Source organism: Strongylocentrotus purpuratus, unplaced genomic scaffold (genome assembly GCF_000002235.5).
Source record: "Strongylocentrotus purpuratus isolate Spur 01 unplaced genomic scaffold, Spur_5.0 spur5_scaffold_8, whole genome shotgun sequence".
Taxonomy (NCBI): Eukaryota; Metazoa; Echinodermata; class Echinoidea; order Camarodonta; family Strongylocentrotidae; genus Strongylocentrotus; species Strongylocentrotus purpuratus.
In genome coordinates this window covers 13,436,053-13,455,418 of record NW_022145614.1, presented here as the reverse complement: position 1 = coordinate 13,455,418, position 19,366 = coordinate 13,436,053, and the positions used below count along the sequence as shown (strand labels likewise).

At 39.2% G+C, this 19,366-nt stretch overlaps 1 protein-coding gene across 2 annotated transcripts; it reads right to left on the bottom strand.

The window, feature by feature from the left end:
* Positions 1 to 1,992: 1,992 nt before the first annotated feature.
* Positions 1,993 to 18,619, bottom strand: LOC115918362. Of its 2 annotated transcripts, none has more exons than XM_030975175.1 (3): positions 17,847 to 18,619; positions 9,914 to 10,110; positions 1,993 to 7,266 (listed from the first exon to the last, which is right to left on the bottom strand). In XM_030975175.1, the coding sequence occupies exons 2-3, from the start codon at positions 10,070 to 10,072 to the stop codon at positions 6,541 to 6,543; spliced, it is 885 nt and encodes a 294-aa protein (XP_030831035.1). In that variant the 5' UTR covers positions 10,073 to 10,110; positions 17,847 to 18,619; the 3' UTR covers positions 1,993 to 6,540. The 2 variants fall into 2 exon arrangements, with proteins under 2 accessions (XP_030831035.1, XP_030831036.1); XM_030975176.1 differs by lacking the exon at positions 17,847 to 18,619 and adding an exon at positions 17,462 to 17,764.
* Positions 18,620 to 19,366: the final 747 nt, after the last annotated feature.

Below are 19,366 nucleotides of genomic sequence, written 5' to 3'. Positions count from 1 at the left end.
GATCCATTTGTGCCACCCCCCCCCCCTCCTCCTCTCCCTCTCCGCTAAGCTTTCCCATTCTCGCGCAGCCTTTTTGAATGGATGTCTTGCTCAACATGTATCTGCTAACCACACTACCTCTAATTCTCAGCCTTTAAAATGTTTCTCGTTATTCAATTTGTATCTGCCAAACCCATCTTTCTTCCATAACATCTCAATTCAATGCCCCCCTCTTTCATAACAATCATCTCAACCCCCCCCCCTCCCCCACGTCTACATGTTCAATTATTATTCTCGGTTTCATGTTCCTACTGTTTGTATTTCCATCGTTTTAAAGGGAAATCCAACCCAAATAGACCAACTATAAAATAAAAGAAAGCAGAAAAATCAGAGAAGCAAACTGATGAAAGTTTCAATTAAATCTGTATAAATTTTTAAAAGTTATGAAATGTTGAAAGTTGTAATCACTATACGTATGGGTATTTTAAAGTGGCTGAAGCGGTAATGTCAATGTGATGTCAATGTTGTAGTGCCGTACCACTTTCTTATCTGTTCCAACATTATAATATGACTAAAATTTAAATTTTTCAAAAATTCATTGCTCAGGAGATATATTTTGAGTAGTGCCCCAAGGGAGAAGGAACTTTCGAGAAAACAGATACTAATGATATTTTGTACATGGCAAATGGGCGAGTTATTCACGTCCTATCACAATCTACTGACCAAACTACCAATTTGAGATTTGCATAAAATAAGTGATCTCATATTTCAAACATTCATAACTTCCTTACTATTGGTCCGATTAATTTCAAACTTTTGCCAGTCTTTTTGTTATTTTTCTGCTTTCATACAAACCACCTTACTACAAAGGTAGGATTGCCCTTTAATAATTAAGCACTCATTCTCTTTCTTCTCAAAGTCTCATCACAAAAAACTATGTCCCCGGTGTATCATTACAAATCTTTCTTCTGGGTAAGCGTTCTAAATATAGCTCAAGAGATTAGAATTTGTTTCTTCTTCCCAGAAAGACAAACCACAGTATTTTTACAAACATGTACGTAGCATGTATGTACCAGCTGAATGTAACACCTACTTCGCATGCCGGACAAACTACAAACAACTGCTTCTTTTTAAAATAGGCTTCTTTCGTTTAAAATTGTGCGAGATATACATACATTAAATTGTTAGCTGGTCTTACACTCTGGCGACAAAGTGCAATCCCTGTCGATATCAATATCATCGTAGCAGTAAACTACTTTCTAAACCAATGATTTTCTTGTTTGTATGCCTGTTCATTTTACTGTCATTGGTTTATATACACCAAGACTTGCCAATAAACATCCACTCAAACTCCCAGACACAAGTCATGCATTCATTCATTCTTCCAATCGAAACATATCATATCTGTACGGGAGAAAGCATCAGTCTTGCTTTCGTAGAACTCTAATACCACAAATGTTAATAGAAAAATTGTTTCGAACTTTGAACCGAGGTTCTTGCCTTTTTGTAAATATTATGTTATATAATTCTTTATGTTTTTATTCAGTGAAAAACCAAAGCTTTGTGTTAAAACACAGAACATATTTCAGCCTAGATGTAGAATATCTTGTAGCTTAAGAACCTATTCAAAAGTTATTCATATTCATATTTATTCATTACATTCTCATTCATTCGTGTGATACTTTTGTGTGTTAGTGGTACCAGACACGATTAGCATTTAACACTATTTTCTGGTCCCATTTATCCTTTCAATGTTTAACATTTGATTGTTATATTGATGTACTTTTTGTTTGGATAATAAACTTAAACGTCACTTCACATATTCTTCTTGCACTCAATGTATCCCCACTTTACAAGTAGAAAGGCGGTACGCATTCCCCTCGATACATACGTATTCAACCCACTCCGCTCTACGACAAGACCAACACACTCATTCTTCCCATCATACATCCTTCTTGCACTCAATATATCGCCAATTTACAAGAAGAAAATCTCAAGAGGCACACAGGTATGTACGTGAAGCATCTTCATATTTACTCTTTTTTATTTATCATCAATTGCTGCTCAGTTTTTAACTGTAAACTCTGTTTTTTCATCCTTAAAGACAACGGCTCAAACAACAATATAATTATATGCCATTCAGCCTTGTAATACACTCAAACAAGACTTTTAGAGATTTTTTCGGTTTTCTTCGTCATATCACCGTAACATTTTTTCAGCATCACAGAACAATTTTCATGGCATGCAAAAATGAATAAATACACAAATAAAAAAATTGAAGAAAAAATTACATACCACATTAATCGTTGATAATTAATAACTTCATATATTTCTTCTTTCCACAACGAAAAAAGTTTATGACATTAGAACGGACGCGTCCACATTACTTACTCTCTCTCTCTCTTGCTTCAATTGCTGATGCTAGTACAGAACAGGTTGTACATTACAGATAGGCTTAGACCAAAATATAAAAAAATCTTTCCATTTCTTTTCCATTGTAACAAAGCCGAGAATAAGATTACCATGCGTGTCAGTCAACAGAAACATTTACATATCTTCCAGCAACTTTGAGCCGCCGACATTTTTCTTTTTGTAGCATTTTTTGATCACGCGTTTGAAACCTTACCACATGCGTACGTAAACTGCAGCCGTTTCACACATAAAACATCCGAAGACTTTGCTCTGAAAACCAAGGGAAAGGCGCTTACACAAAATTTCACTGTGTATAGCCATGTACAGTTATTGACATAATAAAGCAGATTCATTATAAAAAATGAACAAATTGGTGGGTTATCATTATACCTCTTTTTAAAGTTATTCTTTGGTCGCTAGACTTACATCAAGCTTATCATCTCGTAGAAAAATGAAAACAAAATTTGTATTTCTGCAATTTCTAGACAAGTGACATCCCAATTGTGAATGCCGATAGTTTAATGATGAAAATCAAAAAGGAAGAAACGAGGGTACTGAATTGAGAGGAGGGGAGTCAAATTGCTTTGCTTTATGCTCATCATGAAAATATACCTTCCATCACAGATTTAAACCAAAAGAAGAGGAAAAAAAGCTTTTAATTTCAGTAATGCAAAATAAATTTGATTCTAGGGCATATATGTTTGTTTCAAACACATTAACTTGCCTATAAACACATCATTACCGTCACATCCTTTTCTCATTCTCTGAACACACACTTGGTAGAAGATGACATATAAGACACAGGCAATTCATTTCATGCCTTAAGATTCATGGTTTTGTCTGCTTGGCAGTAGTATATACCGGAGCACATGGTAAACAAAAAAATAATCATGATTATTCAACTCATCTTAGAAATCCTACGACGTCTGTAACTTTACAACGTCATTGTAAACATGATACAGAGTTATTTCCTATCCACATGGATAGATGAATGAATGAAAACAGAAGAAAAAAAATACAAATGATTGAAAAATAAACTAAAGCCAGTTCAAGAATACACGGATTGCACAAGGAAGGAGTAGCAAGCGGAGGGATGTATCAAAGGTAATAATGGGATGTCCCCCCTGCCCCCCCACCACCCACCCCAACAAAAGGCTCACTAAAATTTGTCACATAATTCAATAGGGTATTGCCGAGGGGTAGAACAATTTGAATGTTCTCCTGAAAATTAAAAAGAATTAATAGTAATTATTGGAATTTCTCTTTAAATGAAATTTCATTCTGACAACTTAAACAAAAAAATCATTTAATTATTATAAAACTAAAATAATGCAAATGTGCTTTTTATTATTTTATTCATTTATTTATTTCAAATGAATTCTCACCAAATTACACAGCCTTAGCTGTAGTATCGAAGAGAGACGAGAGTACAACAAAATTGGGGGCTAAGTTTTTAAAATGTTCTTTCAAATAAATGTAAACTTGCCCATAAAAAGTTCTCAATGGTGAGGAACTTTCGAAAGATTGCTCTATGTAAATCTTTATCAAAATAAAGATAATTTTTCTCCTTTCGTAAGATTCACCCGCTCTTACACAGAGTGAGGGTGAAGTGAACCAATACAAGCCTGCTATCCTCCCCCCCCCCCCCCCCCCCTCTACGTTTAATACATCCCACTGCTTGCAAACTCCCGACGTATCGGTTCTTTAGGCCGATACGTATTAAGTATACATTCTTGGCTGGTACATTCATCCATCTTCTTCTTCCAATTATTTATCTTCCAATTCCTAGTACAAGAGAGAGATAGAGAGATAAAAGAGAGATAAGCAAAATAACCCTAAAACAAAATCAAAGAGTAAAACTTGATGGCAGTCTCAATTATTTTCTCTTCTTTGGAGAGGGAGGGGTGGGGTACCATACTGGCATGCCTTCAGTAAGGTGCTAGCAAAAACAAGCCTATAGAAAGTAAGATGTTTCATCTTCTTGGCATTTTAACAAAATGAATAGAATGAAAATAGAAGATTCAAACTTGAGACTGCATACTGCTTCGAGCAGTTTATTACAAGCACATAAATATTCAGTTTGGGTAAACCAGGCCGTGTCATTTTCTCAGTTTTAATCATTTGCTCGTCTGTCAGGATAATCTTGCTTCCGTTTCATTTCATCTATCTCTCTTTCACTCCAGATGCACCCAAACTTGGAAAACATAATCTCCTTATCTCTACCAGATTCAATCACAATAGGGTTAATAACTCCTTTAAATAGAAAAACAAAACGTGAACAGATAAGTTAGGGTCTTCAGGCTTTGGTAGACAAAATATCTAGCATGATAAATGCAAAAGAAAACAAAGAGATATAACATTGTTGAGAGGAATCCTACAAAATACAAATTCACACACTTAAGTTTAGTTGGCTTTCTGTTGCTGACTTTTATCTTCTTCTTCCTCACGTGGTCTCTGACCAAAATATAAGAGCATATTACATTTCAAATCAATTTTCCAGAGCACTTTCTGAGAGAGCTTGCTTGAGTTTCAAATATTCCACATGATCTTTCTCTCACTTTCGGTCATAAGTAGCAAATTTAAGTAAAAAATAATTCCTTTCTTCTGGCATTTTTTACAACTAATATAATAGTATTATGCAGGTGTTTAATAGTAAACAGTTCTCGGGATTGTCATGGAAACACATGAGGCATCTTGTTTTCTTCTAAACCAGTGATTATTCCCATTTCTAGGTGCATGTAACTTGGTGGATTTTGCCTTTAACAGTTTGTGGATGATGGTAGATTATTTTTCAATACCCTTTTTTGGACAAGGTTACGATTTGAGAATGGTCCTAAACTGCAACGGTTTTGACTACCAGTGATAAATTTAGCTGCCTTTTTAAACGTTATTGTAAGAACTGCAAGTTTCAGGAAGTAATAATTAATACCCCAAGATTTCTGACAGAGACAACTCCAAGACTTATTAAAAATATCCTCCATGTTTTTTTTTAAATCCATAAACCCGTAAAAAAAAATGTATTTGAACAGCTTTCATTCTTCAATATAGTTTTCAAAGGCTTCGTAATTTTACATGCTATTAAATGCCAGTGTGGATAAAGGATATGCAATGATTTGTATGAGTGACATTTTCAGATTTGTGTGGGAAAAATTTGAGACATTCTTATTAATGAGCAAAAAAAAATCAATGCTTGTATTTTTGACTGAATACAGTAATGGAGTTGTGGATCCAAAAAGCAATACAATGTTGACATATATTTGTTTTAAAGGACAAAATCTGTTATTTTGCAAAGATGCGGCAGATGATATTAATGCTAGAAAGTGATGCAATCTCTCAAGAGTTGTAGCCAATTTGATGAATAGGTTATGGTTAGACCGAGCAAGGATTTACAGCTGATGTTGCCTTTCTCTACTCCTCCCTCTGATGTGACGACGAGCAATAATAAAAAGCGATGAAAAAACCTCTCTGGTCAGCACACGCCCATGTTGCATTCCATGCTGATGCGTCTTTGAAGACACCATAGAAGAGAAACATTTCCTTATTTCCTGTGACGGTGATGGTCTAGATCCTTTGTCCGAGGGTATATACTATAACATCGAGAGGCGTATTTTTAGTTTGGATCACTCCATATAACTAGGTGTGACGACGGTGAGCGTGTGTGTAGTTGTGGGTATACCATCATCCTTCGTTTCCGACGCTGATTGTACACTGGTTTAAGCACATAAACTGCTTGCACATTTCACAAAGCTTTTGAACAGTAAGAGATTTGTCCCCATTCCAGATGCGTTAATTTTCTTCCATTATGACAAGAACTAGATCAAGATGCACTTTGGGTTAAAACCAGGTACTGTCATGAGAGACGAATAAAAGGCAGCGAAGCGTTGATCTGTATTTTTTCAAAATATCCACTCCACAATTCAACAAGCAAGAAAGGGTTATTTTCACGTTGTTATCCATTTTGCACTTTTGAGACTGCGTTTCAAGTCATTACAAGTGGCGACAGGTTACACAGTGCTTCGACGACGAAACCTACCCCTTCCCTTTAAAGCCCCATGCCCGCCCCCAATATACTCTAGATTCATATTTTTCTGCACCCTAACGCAACCCGACAAACGTTAAACGAGTCCATAAGGAGCGCTTGAAGCTATGTCAGACACAGTCGGCACCTTCATGCTTTAGTCTGACTCCACTGCCCCTATTCGCCCCCCTAGCACTGGCATGAAATCTTCCATTAGTGTTCGGTTGACAAGAGGGTGGTGGTGTGCATGGTTGTTGATGTTGGGATTGCAGGAGACCATCTGTGCTGTTACATGTACTGACTGTACTATCCTCACACACATTGATAATATTGTTGTTTTTCTGGACCAAGCTCGCGTACGGCGGCGGCCCTTCCGCGTCAGAGTCAACTAGATTCAGCGGACTCCGCGTCTCGCTGTCGATCGCCTCCAAGTCACCGCCTTGTAACGTCGTCGTCACCGTTGTTGCACCGTTTTTAATTCCTCCACCGACCCCGCCTCTACTCCCACCTCCTCCGCCCCGTTTGGACTGAGAGACGTTCGACGCACTCCGTCTCACCGGATGCCGTTGAAGGTTTTCTGTTTTGCTACGACACTGTATCATCAAATCTTGCCTCTCGCTGTCATATACAGTCCGATTGGGAGGCGCTCTGATGCCGTTTTCCGACATGACTTCCCGGTGTATTCTAATGTTGTCGCGCATGTGCGGTGGTTCGTCTTCGTCTGGGAGGCATACTGATGTGGGGAACTTCTCCGTCGACTCGCTGTGGGAACAAACCATCTCGCGTTGTTTCCGTAGCCTCTCCTGCTGATGCTGTGCTGAGAATCTGTGGCTGCTTATCAGGGGTGACTGATTTACCTGCAGTGAGACAAAAGACAAACATTCCAGAACTATCTTGAAAAATGAAAAGGCAATATCATTCACAAATCATCTTATCAAAACTTTAACACTTTGGAGAACTTCCACACATTCCTTTAAAGAAAGGGGGCACTTTAAACGATACCAGAGGGTAAGGGGGTCCTGCAATACATCATTTTTCATTGAACAAATGTAAAAATCTCGGGTGTCTACCTGAAATCTAAAGGGCCATCTTGAATAGAGTTAAGCCCTAATCAGCTCTAGATTTCAAGTAATTAGTTGGGGGAGGCACTTCCCATGATTGCCAATTTATAACCAAACAAAATTGCCCTAGTTGAGACATGAACGTCTCAGCTCATGCATAGTATTTAAGTTTCCCAGAATATTACCATGACTTTCGTTAACGATTTGAAGTTGATTCTTTTGAAGTAAGAAAAGTGTCATTGTGTTTAGTAGTGGGTTGACAGGGATCATCTCGTCAATCAAACAGGAAATATTATATTGCATGCAAGCCCCCTGGCCATTTTTTCTCTCCAAAGGCGTGAAAAAGGTGGGCACGGATTATACTTGTGCCTATAGAACCATTGCATCTTTTGTAATGTGTGCGAAAACATGAGTCAAAATTAACAGAGGCGGCGGAAAAGGGAAAAAGAGAGAGAGAGAGAGAGAGAGAGAGAGAGGATAGTAGAATGTTTTGCTGCTCGAATATTAATAATAGTATGGAATAAATTCTCCTAAACTGCCTACCACTTTTTCCCCAAGCCTGACCATAGCATAACTGGCCACATACTAGTTTTTTTCCTGCATCATATCGTTCAGTTTCCTACACCTTGTACGATATCAGAACGAGAGACTAGAAAGCGCCACAACACTTTGTTCTGTTTTTCTATCAAGCACCAGCTTATCATCACCAGCCATATTTCATAACGCTTGTATCCTTAATGAGTTCGACATTCTCCCCAGATTAAATGTGACAATGTTCCAGGGTACCCCACTCCGACCCTTGACCCAACCTCTTGACCCCAGCACCAGGGATCCAGGGGAGCTGGGGTAACCAACCAGAGAGAATGAGAGAGAGGGGGTGCGTTGCACAAAGGATCAGGATGAAACATGGATCCTGCTTGTGACACAAAAAGGGAGAGATCATTGAGACTATGAATTCTTCATGATCTTGATATTGTCTGAGGACGGTAGATTACGCCTCTTGTGCTTTCGACACCAGGGCAAAACCACAAGGCATGGGGTTGATAGCAGGACTATGTTGAAGATCTCTAAATCATTGCCCTTTTGAATATATTCCCCCTTGCATTATATATCTCTCCTTTTGTTTATACGCCAGGAAATTCAGCATAAATGTACAGCATCATTTGGATTAAATATCTTGGAGGTCCGGAGCCATTCCTGCATCTATATAAAAAAATTCAAAAAGAAATGGACTTTGATGTATATTTTTTGTTGTTGGTCTTTCGGGGGATCTCATTTTCCCCTTCAGTCAAACTGCAGGGGTGCAACGCGTGAGCTGAACCAGGGACACTATCTTTCAATATGATCTCACATGCAGGCAGAGATGTTCTTGCAACCTTAGGCCGAGATGTTCTTGCAACCTTAGGCCGAGATTTGAGGACATTCTCTTCATGTACTCATGATCTAGACATAATGTGTAGCTACATGTATGTTCTGCACATTTCCTTATCAAAGCGTGTGTGAATGTTGTAATAAGTTGTGTCATAAAAAAAACATCAGAAAGCTCTGGCTAAAATATGTAGTTAACAACTAAATCATTAGTACTCCTTGTAAATTTGATTCTTTTTGGGGGTCTTTTTTAAGGGGGGGGGGGGGTGGGGGAGGGGGTTATCTTTCTTAACTCATAAATGAAATGTTTATTGTTTGAATTAGTCTAGGTCGTTTGTTTAGTACTTTCAGATGAAAGCTTTAATGTGTAATTTTAGATGGAATTTAAATTTTCAAAATACTTAAATTGCAAATAATTTAGTTGTCAACTAGGTGTACTAGTAAACAGTCTCCATATGGTATTGGGATCCAATTTACTAACCGCACCTCAAGATTGGCTTTTGAGAATAAAAGTATGTGTGTAAACATGAATAACAAGGATTTCTAACGCGATTGATGTATTTCTAATTTTCTATGCTTCTATAAAGTAAGGCATTTGTTGGACAGCATCCTGTTAGCTCAGAACCTATCACTGAACAATTGGCATTATGTTACATGTGAACTACATTTTTGGGGGTGCACAGTAAATCACATATAAAAGTGAGCGAAACTGAGCTTACTCTTCCCTGAACGTAACCCATTGTTTGCATCGTCTTTACCGGGCACATAATACCCATAAGACTGAACGAGAGTGGCGGGGACTCCCCCAAAAGACGAGACGCGAGGTCACAAATACCCTTAATTTTCTATAACAAACATTGAAAGCATGTCTTGTGCAATGTAACATACATGCACCACCAAACTCAGTTTCCCTCAAGCCAGTATATTTCAACCTCTGTGAAATATAACAAGGCTCGGGTAAAAATTCTGAACTTGACGGTGCATATATTCCGTTATACTGAATTCTGAATCATCATTCAATATTTGTATAGACAGTGTTCCTCTTGCGTAGAAGAGAAGATCGCACGACACTTACCGATACGGGAGGATTGTCGGAGGTGATGGAGTAACTAGACGTTGGTAAGGAGGACGAGTGTGACGCTAGGCGGCTACTGCGACGGTAGTAAAACATGATGACACAGCACAAGCACACGACAGTCAATGGCGCAAGGACCACCAAGACAAAATATTCCATGTGCCACGCACCACTACTAGTGCTATCTTCTCTTGCACCTGGAGAACAGGAGATAAAATGAAGGAAAAGAGAAATAGTTAGGGTTTTTGTTTTTTACATTTGTATCTCATCTAACCTTTGTTCTTCTTTTTTTTTGGTAAAACATTGAAATGGTATTCAGAAGTATGCCACATTTCCCATGCTATTTAATGCTACGGTCACAAAGGTTTGTACGAACGATAATTTCGTACCAATCTCTGTTTTTCCATTGTCTTCCCGAATGTCTATTGTCTGAAAATTGTTCGTACTCATTCGTAGCAGTTCATAATAGCATTTGTGACTGAGGCTTTACCTTTGTTCTTCTTCTTTTTTCGGTAAAACAATAAAACGGTATTCAGAGGTATGCCACATTTCCCATGCTATTTAACTCAAGGAAAAAGGAAACTGAAGGAAAAAAACGTTCAATTAATGCTCACAAATGTAGATCATCTGCTGAGAAAACTGAAGAACCTTGCAACAGAATAGCCTTGTGTTCAACAAGTTATCCACGAACGTTATCTACTACTACTTCTACTACTTCTACTACTACTACTGCAATTTCATTAAGAGTGAAAGCCCTTCTGGCTCTAAGCAGACAGAATATCTAGAAATTGCAAATCGACAGGTAGGACAAAAATAGAAGCTTGGTTAAAGCTGGGGTAATATATGTAATAGTACAGCGCTTAGGAACATTTGCATTACGCATCATATATTATACATGATATTATTATTGTTGTTGTTGCTGTTGATGCTTTTTTTATCATAACCAAGTGCATCTCTAATCGAATGTGTCACCATTACAATGTGATAAGAGCATACATTTCATATGACTGATGCACTAACATAGAAGCCAATGCATCAAATAATGAAGACTGTCGACTATGGCTGGAAAGAAGAACGTGATACCTCGTTTTTTAGGGCAAAAGTCTACCGAGGATGGAATTTAACTGGATTAAGACGCAGACAATGCCACATTACTATGAATCATAGTTTTGGATTCTGAGAGAAAGATTCCAGCTAACAGCATGTGACAACGCTCTCCCAAGACCAGATGGTCATGTTCAAGAAACATGACTAAAGAGTTGAAGAGAGAGAGAGAGGGGGAGAGAGAGGGAGAGAGAGAGAGAGAGAGAGAGAGAGGGAGGAGAGGGAGGGGAGAGAGAGGGAGGGAGGGGAGAGGGAGGGGGGAGGCAGAGAGACAGATTGAGAGGGGGAGAGTGGGGGGGGGGGGGGAGAAAGAGGGAGAGAAAGAGGGAGAGCAGGGAGAAAGGGGGAGAATGGGGATACAGAGAGATAAAGATAGGGAGAGAGAAAGAAAAAAAGAGAAGATGGAGAGAGTGTTACATGCATATATATAGAGAGAGAGAGAAATAGAAATCAACAGAGGGAGAGATGGTGAAAGAGAGAGAGGGAGGGAAAGGGAGATAGAGGGAGAGGGAAAGAGGAGAGGGAAAGGGAGAGATAGAGAAAGATCAAGAAAGAGGGAACGAGAATGAAAGAGAGAGAGAGAGAGATTAAAGAATGATGTGGTTTAGATTACATCAAGTCGAGGTCTCCCTGTGGTTTCGTACATGTATGTATGTCCATGTCTGGGCTTCAACATCACATGAACGAGCAAGGCTCACACAAACACAGCTCCCCACACTCGCTCGCATGTAGTCCCATCCACACGTTTTCATCGCCAGATGCCAGAATGCAAACAGCACTTCATAAAGTCAGACGCAATGAAGTGCTTGTACAACAGCCTATGGCAAGTCAATGCTGGTGAGTTTTATCGACAAACTGTGTGTCAAAGTCGCCAAATTAGGCATGTTGGATGTAATCAGCGACATCAATTTCATGGCTCACATATCATTATATTCACCACTTCCCGATCGTCATAAGATTGCCTCTTCATTTCATACCCTTAATAGTTTTGGGTATAATTGGGCACAGTCAAGGTGCTTTATAAGAAGCACTTAAAGTGAAAGAAATGAAAAACTCAAATCTTCCCTTGTCTCGTGTAGATATATGCTATCTAAACCTGAAACCTCTTGAAAACTAAACCCCAAACAACCTTTTTTGATTGAAGGCCATCCTCTTACATTGTTGTTATCAAGTACGTTTAGTCACGAGACACAAAAATAGCCAGACAAAATATCCATTACGACGAGCACCTTCTACTCGAGAAACACACAGAGATGAGTGCAGAAGTGAAAACTGAAACTTAGCTTACAACCACTTCCTTCAGCCATTCAAAAAGGAATCTTGCGGCCAGGGTTTTTCAATTATTTTGTTCTTACTTCCGAAGCAAAGTCCACCATAGAAAATCCCTTGATAAATATTCACACAGTTAGGCACGAGTTAGGCACACAGACCCATCAATCATATTCTAATTATTGGGTTTAGATTTCAGACGTTCTATCCACTTGGAAACATGCTGGCAGCAGTTAAGCTATTTTCATTCTTCTACGTGCAGAACCGGTGGTATTTCTTCCAACGCCCGTGCCCACATTTGCGGAGTGCGTTTTCACATAATTAAACATTGACTTTATGCTCCTCCGTAGACATAACATGTCTGCCCGTCCGTGATTGATGTTTACGTTCGGCTAAAATTCATGTGTCAAAGCCCAGTGCAAAGCATGCATCATTCTATAAAACTTGGGGCTATACCCCTCAACTTCAAAATGCCCAACTACACCCTCCCCCAAACTAGAGAGAAAATATGTCTCCCTCTGCTTCCAACAACATACAATATAAATAACATGGCCAACACATACATTACAAAATTTACAATCCCCCCCCCCTAAATTGTTTTTTTAATGCACTTCTACACAGCATGGAGAGACCCTTTTGATATTCTAATCATGAAAATGTACCAATGCTGCTTTCACGAATAACATTTCTGACTAATATCAGTCACTGATACTGGTTTCAACGAAATGGAATGAAAGGAGGGATGTTTGAAAGGCTCTACTTCGAACTAAGCAGGGCTAACAAAAGAAAAGAGAGGAGAGAAAGTGTGAGATAGAGAGAGAGAGAGAGAGAGAGAGAGAGAGAGAGAGAGAGAGAGAGAGAGAGGGGGGAAGAGAAGGAAAGATAAGCCAAAGGGGACATAAAGGGATGTAGAAGAACATGATGTACTCCCCGCTGTGATCTTCTATGAATCAAGAAAATATGATCCCAACCCGGAACTATCATTGTGAAGTGAAACCGAGTAAGAAGAGAACCCTAGCTGTCTGACTTTCCAACTGTCTTGTTTACCAGACACTTTCCTCTTTTGCCTACGCCATGGCACAGGACTCTAGCACGACCGATTTCGACCAACAAAGAGCGGTGAATAATGTCACAAATGTTCCACTATGAGTCTTTGACTTGAATATAACCAGTTTGACATTTTCTTCAAACGGCATTTTTCTACCCACGAGATGCATTATCGAAAGGGGAAGGAAGAAAAAGTCTGCACGGACAAGACTACCCTGGCCTGTCTGGGTCTAGAGAGTGAGGAAGAGAGAGACACAGACAAGCTCAAAAGGCATTTAACATAGATTAACATTATGATATCAATACAGGCTCCCATTGTGCACAATTCACTTGGCAGACCTAACCCACCTATCCAACTATGATGTTAGTGTGCAAAATATCAGATTTCCTGGCAGGGATTTTTCGAAATAAGTCTGCAAGCTATCAACAAGTCTCCGCGCATCAACTCATATTGTTGATCACGAATAAGAACATCAAGTATCTATATTTTGACATAACGAAGCACTTGAGCCTCTTATTGTTGCACGCTAATGCTTCTAAGAACATGTTTGAAAAGAATAACAGGGGGGGGGGGGGAGTATCTTTTTTCTCTGCTTGTTTGATTTGCCCAATCATGCAGACAGATGCGTACACCCCAGAATAATCTGAAGTTTACAGGCACTCTTTGATAACAAGAACTTCAAGTACTTTATACAGACAATGACCTACATCCAGTTCAGAGGCAAACTTTTGAAATCTATATTCGATGCAACCTACTTTTGGCCCATCTATTGATTGTTCGTAATTGATTTGATTTGAAAACAATACAATTATATGATGCAGACGATCACGTAGGCGGGACTTTGTGTTCTGCGACGTGTAGTCTGAAATAACCAGCATTTTCACACATGGTTAGGTAATTCTTCTGAGTGTGTTATTAACCTCCATGGTGCACACATATTGATTACTAGTACATCTCATGTTCACTGATAGTATAAAAACTAAACCTCTGTAATGGGAAATCTATTGATTGTTTGTAATTGATATAAAAACAATAAAACTATATGATGCAGACAATCACGTAAGCAGGACTTTAGTCTTCTCCGAACTTGAAGTATGAAGTAACCAGCATTTTTACACCGTGTTACGTCACTCTTCTGTACACATGTTGCTATAAAAAAAAGGTGTTATTATCCTCCATGGTGCACATTTTGATAACTAGTACATCTTGTGTTCACTGATGGTAAAAAAACTACATCTCTTTAATGGGAAATTTGGTCAAAATCAACACTTTTTACTAATTATTCTGCATTACTTGGCCTAAGGTAATATAGTCACAGACTTTGATTGCTGAGTCTTAATTTAATACTAGCAGTAATAGATGCACTGCTCATTATTAACATGTTGCAATAACAATATTCAATAAGGTTCAAAGAATCGAAACAAAACAAAATAATTTGAAATAGAGAAGCAAACTGTCACTGTGATAAAATGTGTACATTTCTATTTTTAAAAAATTAATACTGTATTTAGTGAGAATCATCTTGCCTAAAAAATGGGAATTAGAAGGCTAAATTATTACTTGAGTTTTAGCCCAATTTGATTTGATAGTACACTGTCAATGCAGCTGTGTGATAGTCTTCCATCCAAACTCAACTGTGTCGGTGAACTCCAGATGAACTACTACTACTAGTACTATGGAATATCACAATTAACGACTGTATAATAAATATGAAGCAACAATAAATATGAAAGCAACAATAAATATGAAAGCCACAATATTGAGAAACATTCATGGATCGACTCGAGTTCTGTTTGTCACATGACAGGAAGGAAAAGGATAGAAAAACGAAGGGAAAACCAGAAAGAGAGGGAGATAGAGAGAGAGGGAGGAGAGAGAGAGAGAGAGAGAGAGAGAGAGAGAGAGAGAGAGAGGGAGAGAAAGAGTGAGAAAGAGAGGAGGGGAGAGTGAAAATTGGGCAAATGCAATGTATATGGAGAGTAAAAGATTAGAAATGGTAAATTGGCACAGAAGACTGAAAGTGACACTTAATTATGTTAGATGCATGTACTGTAGGCCTAAACATATACATGAACATGAAAAACAGATAGAAAAGAGAGTGTAGACTTAACAGCTAGAAAAGTAAACAGGTTTATAACCAGTCAACTAAGAATGTAAAAATCTGAGAGTTTGAGTGAGGAGACAGAGAGAGAGAGGGAGATAGAGAAAGAGAGAGAGAGAGAGAGCGAGAGAGGGGATGGTACTGTTTTGTGTATGCACGCACAGACAGTTCATGGTCACAATATGTCCGTCTGGCTACGCTAGTGCAGTGAATACCATACCAGTCTGTCTGAGCTGAGAGAGAGAGAGAGAGAGAGAGAGAGAGAGAGAGAGAGAGAGAGAGAGAGAGAGAAGAGCAGAGCGGAGAGGAGGAGAAAGAAGAGCAGAGCAGAGAGGAGAGGAAAAGAAAAGAGAAAGATGAGAGGAGAAGAGGATGGAAGAAAAGGGGTTGGGGGAGAGAGAGAGAGAGAGAAATGTTGTTTATACTACTAATGAGTTTGCTAGCTAGCAGACAGTGTCCTTTCTCATGAATGTCATGGCATTTTATAGTACACAGGACACGACCTTCTATTACATAACTTAAGTTTCTATATCATCTATACTAACTAATAATATTAATCTTCATAAAGTGCAAGTTAAATGAAGAATATCATAAAAACATGTCAGAGAGTATTAATCCAATGTATATATTTATATATATATTATAGGCCCTTTACTTCTTGGCATTATAAATGTTGACCTGCAGAATGACACCGATATTTATTTATGACAAAATATGATCAGTTACACTGCCCCAGTTTCAAAGGCCCTCATCATGTCTGGCACATAATATGTTCCACTGGGTCCACTCAAAGATCTAAATATACTTGTACAGGCCTATAGGTAGCAAACTATGCTCTACTTTGAAAATACCCTGCTTATATCGTCCCTATTTTCACGAAGTAACGGTAGTGAGGAAAATCGTAACGCAACGTGAATGCAATTTTTTTTCACTACCGGCACTGAAAACAGCGACTATATAAACGACACTCCTATAATTACGACTTTCTTACGAGCTTCTGATTGAGATCAATCATTTTGTAAACACGCGAAACAACATGACTTCCTTCATACAGGAAGGTCTACATTTTTACACCAATCCACTGATATTTTGGGGTAAAAGCCCTATACATGCGCTTGTTTCTATTTCAAATCCATATCTGCTGAATGAAGGAGAATGGGGAAAAATGTTCCAATGATCTATAACTATCTGGACTTTGTTCTAATGCTATTTTAGGCCTGCAGATCACAAGTAGATCAGTCTGGACATTGAGTTCATCAGTAGACTGAAAATGCTTTTTTCTTCTTCTTTCCTTCTTTTTTTTTATCTGCTTTTATGCCATTGTAGAGACTGGAGACCAAATATTTGCTCTAATTGATAAGATGCACAAAGTCTGCTGGAGCTAATGGGGGTGAGCGCTCCTCGCCAGACACAATAATATCATGGGTTGGATTTCAAGTACCTACACAAGCCAGCCAACCAACCGCGGTGCATTTTAACAAATCAAAGCATAAAGTTCAGCAGTATTAGTCTGGCATAATCCAAACTCTTAATTCTTTCTCAGGTTCTTGACTAATTAGTCTTTATCCCAGTCTCCCTTAACATCTTGTCAGTCATGTCAACAACAAGATTATTCCTGGTAATGAGCAAATAATATTTCAAAGAATTGTTGCCTGAAGCAAGCAAACTTGAATCTAATTAACCTACAGGTCAAGCCATGGCTTACTAGGAACTGTACCTTTCTATCTGAATATGTTTTTCATGCTTCAAGTTAGTATGCCTACTGCATGTTATTTTCCCCGATGAATGCAGCAATTTGAATGCTTCCACCTGCGTAATTTACATATTTCGCTGCCCAACTGCGACTGAACTTTTTTTTTGTAATTAATGAATTAATCCCAATACCGCGGTACTGTAAAGGTTGCATATAATCAACAACTTGCATGGTTTCGTGGCACCTACATCATGCACAAAGTTGGTTCTATCAATCTATCGTTTACAATGAGAGAAGAAAAAAAGATTCTGATACATAAAGGGTGAAACATACCTTGTCTGCCACAAGTATGGACATTAAATCAACAACTAGACAATATCCTGGCACGTGTAAAGAAGCACCACCAAACAAACGAGCAAATTAAAGAAAAAGAGGGGCCCGACATAACAATCCTGAAACACAGGCTGCACACATATATATATACGCCGTCGTCTGCTAGAGATATTTCCAGCCGAATTCATGGCACAAGGTTTCAACCAAGAATAGCAAATGTAGATCATACAGATTTCCAAATATTATCACAGAAGGCACTATATCCTACCGCGATCCTACACACAAATTGCACCATTATCTCCTATGTCGGCTGATGGCCAGTAAAAAGGGAAAAGCAGCTAGCAGACAGGAACATGATATTCAATACTCGTCGCGACATACGTACATAGTTTGTGCGTTAAGCCGGGGATGGCTGGAAGAGACAATTGCAAAGACGGCTATGATGATGAGTGGATGTGCCCGGCCGTGGAAGGTAGTCGCAGAGCGATCCACGGGTTATTGGTGAAGGCAGCGGTGGTAGAGTCCGTCTGTGATAGTCCTAGCACTAGCGATGGCAGCAGTGACAACCAACGGTAGGTAGCAGCACCACTGTAGAGATAGATATCACAGTCTCCGATAGAATGTCTGCCGTCGCCGCGTATGTGTTGTGTCATTAGGGGAAGAACGAAGCTATGTATGTAGAAAGGCAGTGAGCGAGACCAGACCGACCGAGCTAGCTGCTACTGAGCTGAACCCCTTCACCGCACACGTACCCTCCTCCTGCTGCGAACGATTGTCAATCCCTGCTGTGCTCTATGTATGTCTGTCTGCTAAATGTGTACTCGTCCGTCTCCCTTCTGTGTACACTCCTATATACAGCGATCCTCTCTCCCCCTCTCTCTCCTTTATTTCTACTGGCCTCTCGCTCAGACAGATTGTGCACTAAGCCTTCCGCAATACCCCTCTCTCTCTCTCTCTCTCACCAGCGCACACTCACACACACGCATACACACAGTAGTAGTACACACTGTCATTCAGACAGACTCGGGGCTAGAGTCAAACTCCGACGAGTTGTATTTTATTGTGTACACGAATGTCCTCACCCACAAAAATGTGATTATGTCTGCGCTGGCATATTATAGGGTTTCCTATAGACGTGACAAGCACACGGCCAATTACCAAACCATTCCCTCTCTCTCTCTCTCTCTCTCCTCGTGACTCGCCCTTTACCGGCAAATACCATTTGACGGATTTTTATTGGCCGATCAGAGTTCTCCCATAGCCATTGGCGGTGCAGTCAATCGCGATACCTGCCTATTGCGCCAGACTTGACTTCCTAACTGTATTATAGTCGGTCTCTGACGTTTCCCTTTAATCAACCTTATCACACTGGGTAACTTCGTCTGAGTGGTGGTGGTGTGGTAAGGTGTCGTGTGGTGCATGCATACGTGCAGTGTCTCTTTGCGGACATGCTCTTGTGCTCCTAAAGGGGAAGGTCCCCTCAACTTGTCAGACATTTTAATTGGCCGTAAATGACAACAGGAACTATTAGGAATCATGCTATCAATTCCCCTGCCTGTAGCGGCTACGTGGCAGGCCATTAAAGGCACGTTAAAACAGGCAATCAAAGTGTATTTTAATATTCACAAATTGTTCAGGCCTGAAATTTTTGTTGCATTATGCATCAGCAGAGAATATAAAATAAACAAAAAAAAACATGAATGTATTATCAAAGCAGAACACTAATTGGTTCACGCTTCCATCTTCAGAGCAGAAGTTACTCTAAAGCAGATTTAAATCTTTATTATTTACAGGTCTCTTCTACAAGCATCTGGATAATATATTTCATTCATTAATAGGTTTGGACAACATTCTATACATATAATAGAATTCGCTATTTAAAAAGATAAAAGTGCGTACATTTGA